The sequence below is a fragment of the Lineus longissimus genome, chromosome 11, assembly GCF_910592395.1.
Source record: "Lineus longissimus chromosome 11, tnLinLong1.2, whole genome shotgun sequence".
Taxonomy (NCBI): domain Eukaryota; kingdom Metazoa; phylum Nemertea; class Pilidiophora; order Heteronemertea; family Lineidae; genus Lineus; species Lineus longissimus.
In genome coordinates, this window is record NC_088318.1 from 17,263,046 (window position 1) to 17,275,639 (window position 12,594).

Sequence of the window (12,594 nt, forward strand, 5' to 3'; positions counted from 1 at the left end):
AGCCTTTCCAGTTAACTATCAAAGCCTCCTAAATACCCATGCTGTTAAAATGACACTGTCCCCATTAATATTCATACATGCACATGCAATCTAAAACTTATAACACCACAGACCCCTTGATGAAACGCCCTCAGTTGTTTCTGTGCGAGTGGTCTTTTGGACCCAGTGACATTGCACCTGTAGTCAAAGGGCCAAGTTTTAACTGATAGAGTTTATCGTCATGAATAAATTTGAAACTTTGTTCAAGCATAGGGATATTTTTCATTTCAACTAAACTTTTTAGCCAAAAACCATAAACAATTCAACAATTCCAATGGCCTCAAATCAAAGTTTCAAATTTTTTCAGGAAATTCGCATCTATTTCTTACCTATACTCTCTAGAGAGCTTAACGAACTAATAGATGCATGCTTGGAGCTATCGGCCGCTGGGGACTCAAGACGATTAACAAGGTCGTGCACCCCTTTTGGTTTAACAATCTCCTTATCCTCAAGCACAGGTTTCCGGAAGGAAACATTTCCGGAACCAGCATCCAGATCAATCTGGTTGGGCGTTTCTGGTTCTGGTCTAGGATCAGTGGCGTCCCTTGTAGGCGGTGGTTTTTCTTCGTCCTGGAAAACTCGGATTGTCGGGCTTTCTGATGAAACATCTGGTGTGATGCTATCAACATCAACCTTGCTATTGGCCTGTTCGATTATCTGCGATCGCTGGCGCTGTCTACGACGGCGGCGACTTGAGGGTAGATCTGTCACGATAGAGCATGCACATGCAAGATAGTTAGTAAACACAGAAACACGAGGGCATGCAGTAGACTCGGCCAGCCACGAGCCATGCATAACTTGTACCAAAGGATTCTGCACCCTTTACTAAGAGGCTCACACTGTACGAATCAATTCGAGTCAGAACCTGGGAAAACCACTATGGTTCAAAAGGAGATAACATTACTGATTCAAGTTCTTATGATGCACCGTCAAGAATGAAGCTATGGCTGAGACGATTGATGATTAAAATGAGGTGATTTCGTGAGCTAAACTTGATTCCTACAATCTTGTTCATGAAAACCAAGAGATGAAAATCCCAATTAAAAACATATAGACATCAATAAGGAGACGTAATTTACAACAGAGAGAATTTGAAATCGATTTGGAAGCTGGATGGTTTGGCGTATGACAAGAGATACGTGCAAGATGATGAGGGCCAACCCTTGATAGTGCAAGTGAGGATATACTTGCAAGCTACAGAATCTACAAGGGGTTCTGGGTACCCCTAATGCAATATGTGACCTTCTAGGGGTCAGATAATCCTACCCCCATTCCCTAACTATAAACGTTTAAAGCATGAAGCACAAGGAATGCAAAGAAATGGAAATGAAGATATGACATGAAGTTGAAATAAATGAAATGGTCCAGGGAGCTAATGAAAATAAAGAAGTAGTTTTGCGAGGGGGCTAGTTTAAGAAAATCATTGGCTGACTATGTCACAGTACAGAAGCCCAATAATTTACAAGTTATTTCCCAGTCTGAAGTACCTGGGAGTTAATGGGGCAAAATACTGAGTTGAGGAAGTTTCAAATAATCTGATGAGTCCTGCGTCATGCTATTGGCAATAGCTTTGTTATGGTGACAGAAATGGCAGACTTAAAGAATCAGTCATCGCACGATCATGACATGACACAGTATTGGAGCAACACGAGGTCTTTGGGCCAGCTTCATTCGTTACATGATCAATTGAGTCATGGCGGCGATATAGTCCTGAAGTTGTTCCACTACTGTTTGGTGATGACATGATGTCAAGGGAAACAGTCAAAGCTTTGTCTTGCAATAAGGTGCAAGTTAATGTACCAAGCTCATATAAGCTGTTATAAGCAGAATAACCCAAAGTTGTCATAAAGAGATGCTGTATCAATGTTTGAAAAGCGCTTGACTCAATATGATGAAGAGCATGAAGGGCCTCTACTGGCAGCCTAGGTGGAACTCGAGGGACACAACATTGAGAGGGGAGGGTCATCTACGCATTCTGACAAAACATGCACATGAATGCACTAACATCCCCTCCACCCTGCTATTTGATTCCACATGCTTGGAGCCACCTCATTACACACTCGGTTAAGACTACAGGGAGTGTACCGAGGCTTGGGGGTCAAATACACATCCCTGATCATGGTGAAACAAGCAGACGATGAACCAATGGTTGAGGCAGATGGCAGCACAAAGTTCACGCTACAAAATGATTACCGAGTTTGGACGGTCGCATAACGAACTTGTCGGGTTCCTCGTTTCCCTTCACCGTGTCATCAGATCTATAATCTGATGATCGATCCGTGCTCTCCGCTATAAAATATCACCGAAAATACCATGTTTCATTCAAGTTTTTTCCCCAAGGAAACAAAGAAGTTATAATAGGCCTATAGTATAAATTTGACTCATCTATACCAGATGTCGGGATGCTTAGCTAGTACCGAAATGAGATTGTCTCTTACATGCAGCTTGCCAGAAGATCAGAGAATTTGCTGAATTAATTTGCAAAAAAGTTTGTCATTCTTGTACCTAAGCAATAAATGTAACATAAACAGGCTGAAAAAGCCCTTGTATGCATTCTGGACATTACAACCATGCAAAATGAAGGTTGCATTATACTTCTCAACACTAACCTTGCCCATGCAAATTGATACTCTATCCAATATTCAATATGTCAGCCAGTTGCCAAGTGGCAGTGAACTAAAAAGATGCATAACGTGCACTTCAAACTGACACCAAAACACATGAAAGCATTCAGTTTATACCAAATATGCTTTTGGCACTTACTGCATTCATGATTACTGATGGAAAGGTCACCATGGTATTTCTTTTGCAATGAAACCAATGTAACAAAAATAACTCGCAATTCCTCGCAAATACTTACATTCTTCAGATACTTGGGCATTTCCGTTCATCTGTGTGCCGCTTGATGCCACCAATGGGGAGGCAGGTTTATCAGAGATGGATCCCTTACGAGAGCCTAAATGCACATCAGGGACTGTCCGGGCTCTGAAAAACAGGTAGGGCATATCAACAGACAATTCAAGGGAGCCATAGATTCCACAACCATGGGACTGGTGGGCAGCAATACCTGATCAAAGGCGCTATATATCTTGTAGTTTTGGGACTGTTGCAATTGACAATGGTATCACTGTATTGACATATTGTTTGGTACTGGGTCAAAAATGATATCAATTTATAGTAGTGACACTCATACCTGAGTCTAAGGCACAACCAATACAACACTACCTGTCATTGCTACAACTTTTACCAGTGTCATATTCAAAATAGAAGGTCTTTATACACCCGACCCTTTCATCGATCCCATGATGCCATAGGAGACAAGACTGTCTAACAGTTTAACAAGTGTTAGTTGATCCTAGAGCAACATCACAAAACGACAATATGACATCACTATATAACACACGTGTGGTTACTATCAAATGTTACTGGCACTATATGGCAGTTACACCTTATCGAATACTGTGCTGTGGACACACCTAACAAGGTGCTGCAAGACATCTTCACCAAAGGTTGTGCCAAGATGTGCCAGTCTGTTGACAGCACATTGAAGGCCGCTTCTCAGACTGCATGATCATGATGTCTTGAGATGATGTCAGTGCAGCCCCTCTCTGTGTATTATTACAATGTGCCACTAGATCTAAGATAACAATGACTACACATGTTTCCCTTGTCTTCTGCCTACCAGTCAGGGTAGTCTCACACAAATATTCATCAGCCTTTATTTACGCCATGATACAGCTCATGCAAAAATATTTATGTATAAGGATCGAAAAGGGAAAATATGATGTAGGATTGATATTCAGACAAAATTTGAAGAGACTTCAGAAAAGTAAAGAAAACACTTTGATATCTTCCCCAATATGAAAATAATGATTGGACGGAAATGTTAACATATGGGTACCATGGTTACTGAACACCAATCCTCAAACAAAAGTGCCGAGTTAGATTCACATCTCAAAGTGCTCAGCCATTTCGTATATAATGGCACCTGATTCTGACATTGAGACATTGTGCAAACCATTTGATTATCAAACCAGTGTCACGAGTAGGTTAGATACATTTATGAATACTCCTCAAGTATCTTGCCTCTCATTGTTAGATAACTTCTGTGGCTGAGGTAACTTCCGCTGTTGGGGAAACCTCCTTGGCTGTGGTAATAATCTTGGTTTACCTCTTCCACTGCTTGGCAAAAGAAATTCTATATCATCACTCTTTTATCTCCAAATCTCTAAGGAAAGCTCCAGATGGGGACTTTCTAATGCTCCAGATGGGCACTTTCTAATGCTCCAGATGGGCACTTTCTAATGGAAAACTTCTTGGCATGACCATTCATTGGAAAGCTGTTGATTAGCAGTTTTGGATGGAACCCTCGTTTTCATGATTAGATTGGGTATGTTATACATATGTAGGATTTCCCAATCCCCGACATGGTTTTCGTGCAACTACCGTATGTACTGTGTACTTGCTATTCATGAACAAGGCTGAAGAAAGATGCATGCTACTCCTGATTAAGAGAAATTTTCATGCATGCGAGAGTAAAAAGACAGCTCTTTTCAAAATATTTTTTTCAAATTTGAAAGAAATGAGTGAGAATATACAGAAGATTAGACATTGTATACAGCATGCACGGACACTTCCGCAATGCATGCCCATAGAAGCCATACATTTAAAGACACAGTCAGGATGACCATAAAATCTATGATGATATAACCAGATAGCTCACTAAGGAATATGGCAAATGGGTTTGGTGGCTAATGGATAAGGTCAGGGATTGCATCAATGCGGAATCAATACATGGGACATAGGGGATGGGGCAAAGCAAACCAGCCACCTTCTTCAACTCCACAGACACTTCCCGAGATTTCATGGTCACCCGAGCCCACCACAACAACAATGACACAATGCAATATACAGATAAAGCAATGAAAAACACCTGAAAACAACACAACTTACTCCTCAACAGGTTCACCTTGTTTTGCTAAATAACTAGCGCCACCGTTGACGTCAACCGTAGAATTACAAACTCCCATATCATCGGCATTTTCGTTGACTTTGACATCATGATTATCAACACCTAAATCCTTTTTCTCATCACCGACACCATTTACGCTCTTATTAGTGTCAGTTTCAATGCCTGCATCACCCAAAGTGCTCGCACGGTGTGTGACATCATAACTTGCATCGTTACTTTCACTAATCGCCGCAAGCTCGTCACGGGGACAATCAGCACATACGTGTGAGATATCACCAATTTTGTCCAAATCGCCAATTTTGAGACTGTTTCTTTGGACCTCGTCAGTCGTTGCCGTACTGACAGAGTCCTCTTGATTTTCTTCCAAAAGACTTGTTGACATAGCAATGGCGGTTTCGATTGCTAATAGATTTTGGGCGGCAATTTCCTCAGCAGTGAGGGAATCCCTTTTGCCCATATTAGGAGTCTCGTCAACGCCAATGCCTCTTGTAGCGATAGAGTTTCTTAACGCGACGTCTTCGTCAACGGTGAGCTCATTTGTGTTGGCATATAAACGGCTGAAAGAGACAATCACCAGCACATTATACACCCACATCATCAAACTTCCACAACGTATCGAAATCAACCAGAGAAAAAGCAGTTTCCCACCATGAAGTAGCTGAACCAAAGCACGAGTAACCTTGAGGTGCACACGGACAAAGCAACTGGGGATGTGAAGGCTCACCCATAAGCTACAGGTAAGAGTAGTGTGTATGACCAGTTGGGCAGAGGAAAAGCCAGATCAAAATAAAGATGGTCCATCAACTCAAAAGTGAGAGAGGAAATAGTGAGCCAATTTGCCATCTAGCCATGACTCTACCAACTCATGCAGTTATGAACTGTTGACATACGGATAAATATTTCCAAACTGAGCGGGAGCCTGCAGCGAGCGACGCCTGCGATATTCTGTTATTCTTTGGATAAATAAAGTGTTAGTTTAGAACCGAGGGATTAATACGATGCAGGAAGGATCTAGAATGTAACTGTTAGAAACAATGAGTTATATAACTACCGGTAGTTGGGGACTTGGTGTGATTAACATGAGTATCACCATATCATGCCAAGAGAAAAATACCCATGTTCCATCAGGATTTTAATCAAACTATGATTTTCAGACAAGGCCTTTTCCATGGTGTTATATTCTAGTATCCAAGGAAGGTACTTCTCAGCAACATTCTAAGTAATCAGAGGTGCAAGGACCAAGTTTTCAGCTGAATCAATAGAGAGTTAGAAACCGATGACAAGGCTGACCACAGGTAACATACGGTTATCGACTATCGGTAGGACTATACTCTAAGACGTACCTCGGTCTATTCGTTCCCTTTTCCTTCTCATCTTCACCTGTTTCTGATGACTCTGTGGTCGTTGGCAACGTTCCCCGCCTTAGCAGCGGTGACGATGCACCGGTAGGGGTGGTGCCACCTGTCGACCTCCGACTCTTCCTGCTTCCTTCCTCGCTCTGTAAACGTGGTGTTTTACGCATGGTATCTTTCTGGGCCTGGCTGTCAAGGTCACCATCTTCGTGTTTTAAGGCTCGCTGAAAATACCAAGTTGAATTAGTGACGTTATACTCATGGCATGAACTGAAGGGGAAAGGAAAGCGTTTCAGCTGTGCCATCATGATATTGTACATAATAACTTCACTTCAAGACTCCCTTAGCACCGACAAATGCTGTCCTGAAACAGTGTCTTGACCAGGTTTGACAGTGCCAACCATGTCGAAGCTTGAAGGCTTGTGAGCCTGTCACGACAAATTCCTCGTCCTCCTGAGTGGCCTTACCTCATATATATGCAACTGATCCAACAAGTCTAATTCAGCGCCTGTCTTGTTCATGTGCCTTTTGATGATGTCTTCCATGCCCTGCTCTTCCAGTGCGTCTGTCACATCGTAGAACGTATCCTGGTCCGGGATAGCATTGAGAGCCTGCAACGTAATTTCCAAATGTCCAAATATTTTTTTCACTTTTTTTTTTGCTCAAAATGAACCAACATCACCAAAATCACCAACATCATCAGTCCCAAAACTTTTTTGACTTTGAAAATTTTTCAAAATTTTGAACTGACTGAATGATGAAAATACTTCTAAGTCCAAATATTTTGTTCACTTTTTTTCTGCTTAAACCAGTAAGAGATTGGAGAGCCTTTGAAGTACCAGACGAAAACTATGTCAATTTGCAGACACAGATAACCAAGATTAGGACCAGGGTAATCACCTCAACAATTCTCAAAGGAATTGATTTCCAAAACCGGATGACCAGAACTGACCTTATCGGTGATACTGCCTTCTTCCTTTAGATACATTTTCAATAAATGTATGCAATTTCACATCAAATCACCGACCAAAACAAAAATTCACTAAAAGATCCTTCATCTACCAACGATAGTCTCCAACATTGAAACGCAATCAGAATGTGGCCAACATATCCTATTTATGAACAAATCCCCGCATAGTTTCGTGTAATTACAAATTAATTTCATACTACTAATCAATTAATCCCTACTATGACGACATCAATCCCCATTCATCGGTGGCCTCCCCCTCAAATTTGGTCCGATATCCGACCACCCGAACTGGGTCATGGCAATTTCTTGTGAATTATGTAGATTTATTTCGTTATAATGGGACAGGCTCTATTTCCAGTGCTGTCGTCCTGATTACCAATCATTATTACCCTGAAACCTCCTATTTAGGCACTTCAATGAAGACCACCAGAGGTGCTTTGGAATTGCTGTGAAATTCACACAGGAAAGTTAAACTTGCCATCATGCAAACATGCAAACATCTCCTTCTAATACTTCAGAAGCTCTTTTACTTTGTTATTCTGGTGAACATGAAAATGCATTTGCTTCATATAATGTAGCAGATATCACAAATTTCAGTTTTTTTCTTCTTTTCTTTAATTTTCAATGAATTTCATTGGTACTCTCTCACCAAATTTCACCAAATCTGAGGGATTTTTCATTTAAAATGTCGCAGAGAGTAAGGCTGTTTTAGAAACAAGCGAAGGTTTTCTGCATGGCCCACCATCCGTAGTCCGCCTCTGGAGGTTTCATTTTGAGGTCAGTTAATATAATTACCTGACACAACAAACACTACGCAAACACACCAGAGAAATTCAGCGCCAGTCAGTCATCAATTCCTCTGCCCAGAAAAATGTAATTAAGCAATGATAATCTATATGACAATACATTTAAAAGCTACTACTGCTCATCAATGGTTTTGATGATCTCATTTTTATTTCAGGAAAATTCACCTACACACTTTCTGTTGTGTACACGGACATTTTTTCGAACCTGTACAGTTGTGTCCCGTCATTAGTTGGCATAAAAGGCCAGTACATTTTGTACAGGAAAATGTATTATTAGTATATGGATTCTGCAATCAACATGAGTTGAAAGCAAACCTAGAATGCGGTAGGTGTTTATTGTCATGAATTAACGCAAGTGGATAACATGCCATCGGAAACCTGACCGCTGTAGAAAAACTGTCTGTATTGTTTTTATAATTGTGATTTTTCATCACGGCATACCAATGTCATAGAGTTCCTGTGACTGAATTCCGCTCCATACAAACTTGTAGTATTAGCGGATAAACAGATTGAATACCGATTTGATTTATCAGCGGAACAATTAAGTCGTCCATTTGCTACTCGGGAATCACACCGTAGGATCAGGGTCTGACTTTATCGAGAACATTTTAGACCAAATGAAAGGGCCACATGTCACAGGAAGACATACACTCAAGTCTTAGTTACCTGGTTCTATCCTAACACTCGGAAATTCTCATGTTGTTTAGTACTTAATGAGCAGCTCAGCTGAGTTCTTAACTGAAAGGTTTCAGGAGAGACCCGGCTTTGAGTATAAGTCAGATGATAACACATACTGTCATGACTGTAGTTGATATCACGCTATAAAACTTTAAAACATTTTATCTATCTAATTACCTTTGTTGTTAGATTGATTGTAAAGTATGTTGCCGAGGCATCAGCGCACTCTACAGTCCATGTCCAGTACTGGGCCTCGGCCTCACCACATTTACTCAGAATAAATGTCACAAAACACATCCTCAGAATCGGTACCCAGATCCTTAGATCAAAGTGTTTTATCCAACATAAAGTTAAGTTCCCAATAGCATATCCAACTAGAATTATCCAGAATCCAGCCCAGTTTCCAAGAGCTGCAACCATTGGGATAATCCCAGCCAATAAATCCAATCTTGTAACAAAAACCAAATCTCGCCTAGATTAACACCACCACAACATGAAATCAAACCATCCCATTTACCATCTTCAAGAATAACCGTCACGCTCTGATTACCACTAATTAATCATTGTAATTAATAATCGACTGATCCAAACGGGTCGATTATTCTAGGTAACCATTTTACTCTGCCTCCTGTAGCCGCATAGATCCATCACTCCGCAGACCAAAATTAACCCGCTCAGGTTGCTTGCGGTGAGCAGAATGTCGACTTCAATGATATCATTGATGACGAAATTTAGGTCACTTGCACTCAGAGCTCATGAGAACTGATATAAGATATTGCAATTTAGCATCTACTTTCACAAGCTTGATCACCCGGTAACAATGTTCCACAAATTTTAAGTATTGAGTTTGGGTCAACTTATAGCCAAATAACAATGGATAGAGAGATACATTTGTAGCTTATTTGGTGCCTGAGATATTGTTCAAGACAATTCCGCAGGAAAGAAGTGGCCATTGCCCTTGATACACATAACTGCCTCTGATTCATCACTAGCATCTTACGAGGTCATCTAATTAAATATTTCCGATATCATCATTCAATTACTACTTGTAAGTGATATCCAGAAAAACTACCAGTTCAATTCCTAATAGTCTGTTGGAACAAAGTGGATGTTTAGATGTAGACTTTGTTATGAGTGAGAAGTAGAATGTACTTGTTTTTTCAATAAATCTTATCAGTACCAGTGTGAGGTGTCAAATGTACCTAAAAGTTGGTTCTAACTCATGCTGATACTGACAGAAACAGTTGTGACTAAATCAGTTCTCGGCCATTGAAATAGTCTTAGTTAATGTTAACAAATCACTCATTGTATAGTACCCCCAGGTATATGGCACGGCTTAACCCGCCGGCCATGAGGGAATTCCTTTATGGCCCAGTGGTTGGCGCGTTGGCCCCAGAGTGGAAGTTAAGCAACGTTGAGCGCGGTCAACCTTTGGATCGGTGACCGGCGCATACAATACACTCATTTTGCAGAACTGAAGGACTGTGGACTCTTATTAAGGCAGTATGGCCACTGTACTTTTAACCTCAGTTGACCCACTATCCCCCGACACCAAAGAACATGTAATCCTTCTTTACCTCGAGGAGTGACATAGCAGGTCTGTATCTCCTCCATCCTTCCCTGGTTCAACCTCAACGATGTTCCACCAGCCGTAGAATTGGCAGCGATATACACTCACTCACAAGTGTGTCAATATAAGATATCATGCTTCATATATACTCACCTTATTGAGGAGTGTCATAGCATAGATCTGCAGCTCTGGGTCACCTCCATCTTTCTCCGCCAAGATCTCAATGACGTTCGACCAGGATTTTGCTCCTGAAATAGGTTTCAAAACATGAGATCTCTAGCTTAACCATCTTGGTCACCTTGTCAGATGCTAAAAGCTTTAGTCCGATTGCACGAGACTCCCCCATACCCTTCTTGTTGTGCGCAACACTCAGGCACCAATTGAAGTCAATAGCCTCAGTGAGTTTGTGTTTCAACCAAGGAGGAAAAGTCCATCGCTTCATGCCCTGGCATACAAGGATCCTATATCAAAGTATTGTAGTTTTGAACTTAGATTTGGCCACGGCAGGTCATGCGATGACAAATGGAAGGTTTGGAGACAAGATAACGCTCAGCTAGACATAGATATCAAACCAAAACCTTCAGAGGGCCTCAACACACCTTTCTGCGCATCCACTTTATTAACGGCTTGTACAAGATGCATGGTATTTGACTCCGTGTACTCCACGAACACCAGTAAGAGTTTGATGGCAGTTTTGGCAACCAAGCGAAACTGGAAAAGAGAGACAAAACCAAAAATGAACATTTCATAAATTAATACAGGCGACAGATATTAAAGATATCGGTCTGATGAAATTTTGTGACTTCTGTCTTATTTTTTTGTTGTTTTGAAAGGATAAAGATCCTAACATAGAGTGCTAGCCTACGTTTTTGATACAATTCAATAATCCCTAGAAAGTTTTGGCAATCAGTTCCCAGTAAAAGTTAAGGGGTTTAAGACGTCATAGGATGTACATTACTGTAGGACAAATCGACTAAAGAAGAGAAGAATATTTGTTTTGAATGAAATATCTATACATGCATCAAAACAAAACGAGTCATTTTTACCAGAAGTCTAGACAATAGTGATAATAAACAGACTATGTATTCACCATCCATGCAAAACTTCCAAATGATTTTTGACTAAGTTTACAATCTCACTAATAGCATTCACTTCAATACACTGGTGAAGCATGCAGAACAACATCATACATGAATCTTTGACATTTCATCCTCGATTCATTTATAGGAACATTGGTCGGATAAACAAATTTTAGCATTTTAAGGAATTTTATTTCATCTCAACCTATTATCAAACTTGAGAGGTTTCATTCTGGATTATAGCAGTGTCTATTTGGCACTATTCACAATTTCAGGCAGACGCTCTATAAAGCTTTGTCATTCAAGGAATTTGCACATTGCATCTGAAATTTTACCATCTTTTGTATTCATTCTGTTGATTTAGATAGATATTTTTTGACTGGAATTTTATTAAACTTATTGAACATTATAGAATTTCACTTAAACCCATTTTTGCTGAACATCTTGTCACATAAAAGCACTGAATTTACACTTGAATGGCGTACCCCCTTTGAGAAAGCTTTTGATTAATGTGTCCTGTTCATAGATTTGTTTCAGAAGACCAGTTATTTTTCAATTGCAATTTCAACACTTAATCAACACTTAATCAACATGCAACCCTTCACCAAGTATTTAATTTGAAAACAGCTTTTCACACAACAAAAGTTGTTGCAATTTATGTCAGCTTTTTTCTCCAGCAGATTTCAAGCAAGGTCTTTTCTCAGCCTGTACAATAGCTTGCCTACCAGTTTTTCAAGATCATCAACAAAATTTAAATCCTGAAATTGAGAGGTTTTTGCATTGATAATGAAATCAGAATTATCAGATGAATTGTGTACCACTTTTTTCTTTTCATTTTTTACATAACAGGAGAGGATTGTGTCCCCATACAAATCATTCATATTACACATCCGCCTCAGCTCAACAAAAATGTATCCCCCATGCTAACTGTTTTTGACTCCTAAAACACCATGCAAATACAATGTTATGAAATACATGCACTGATACTGATTATACAAGGGAAGGGTAATCTTGATACCTATTTTAGTGAAGATGCATACATTTATTCATGAGTCCAAGATGAGGAGAGTTTTAAATCATCACCAAAATAGTCCTATAACTTATTCCAAAAGGAAAGGTTTGTGAAAT

At 40.1% G+C, this 12,594-nt stretch overlaps 1 protein-coding gene across 16 annotated transcripts in view; it reads right to left on the minus strand.

Moving 5' to 3' along the window:
* LOC135495809 (FH1/FH2 domain-containing protein 3-like) overlaps positions 1-12,594 on the minus strand; it is a 59,002-nt gene that overhangs the window by 16,147 nt on the left and 30,261 nt on the right. For 9 of the 16 annotated variants that reach the window (XM_064784767.1, XM_064784754.1, XM_064784752.1 and 6 more), the window contains 8 exons: positions 10,987-11,098; positions 10,541-10,635; positions 6,831-6,974; positions 6,355-6,587; positions 4,993-5,568; positions 2,900-3,024; positions 2,233-2,328; positions 369-743 (listed from right to left, as the gene is read on the minus strand). In XM_064784767.1, the coding sequence (XP_064640837.1) occupies positions 369-743; positions 2,233-2,328; positions 2,900-3,024; positions 4,993-5,568; positions 6,355-6,587; positions 6,831-6,974; positions 10,541-10,635; positions 10,987-11,098 (1,756 nt within the window). Of the gene's footprint in view, positions 1-368; positions 744-2,232; positions 2,329-2,899; positions 3,025-4,992; positions 5,569-5,901; positions 5,965-6,354; positions 6,588-6,830; positions 6,975-10,540; positions 10,636-10,986; positions 11,099-12,191; positions 12,225-12,594 lie in introns of all 16 variants that reach the window. The other 7 variants (XM_064784751.1, XM_064784762.1, XM_064784759.1 and 4 more) reach the window with 7 other exon arrangements.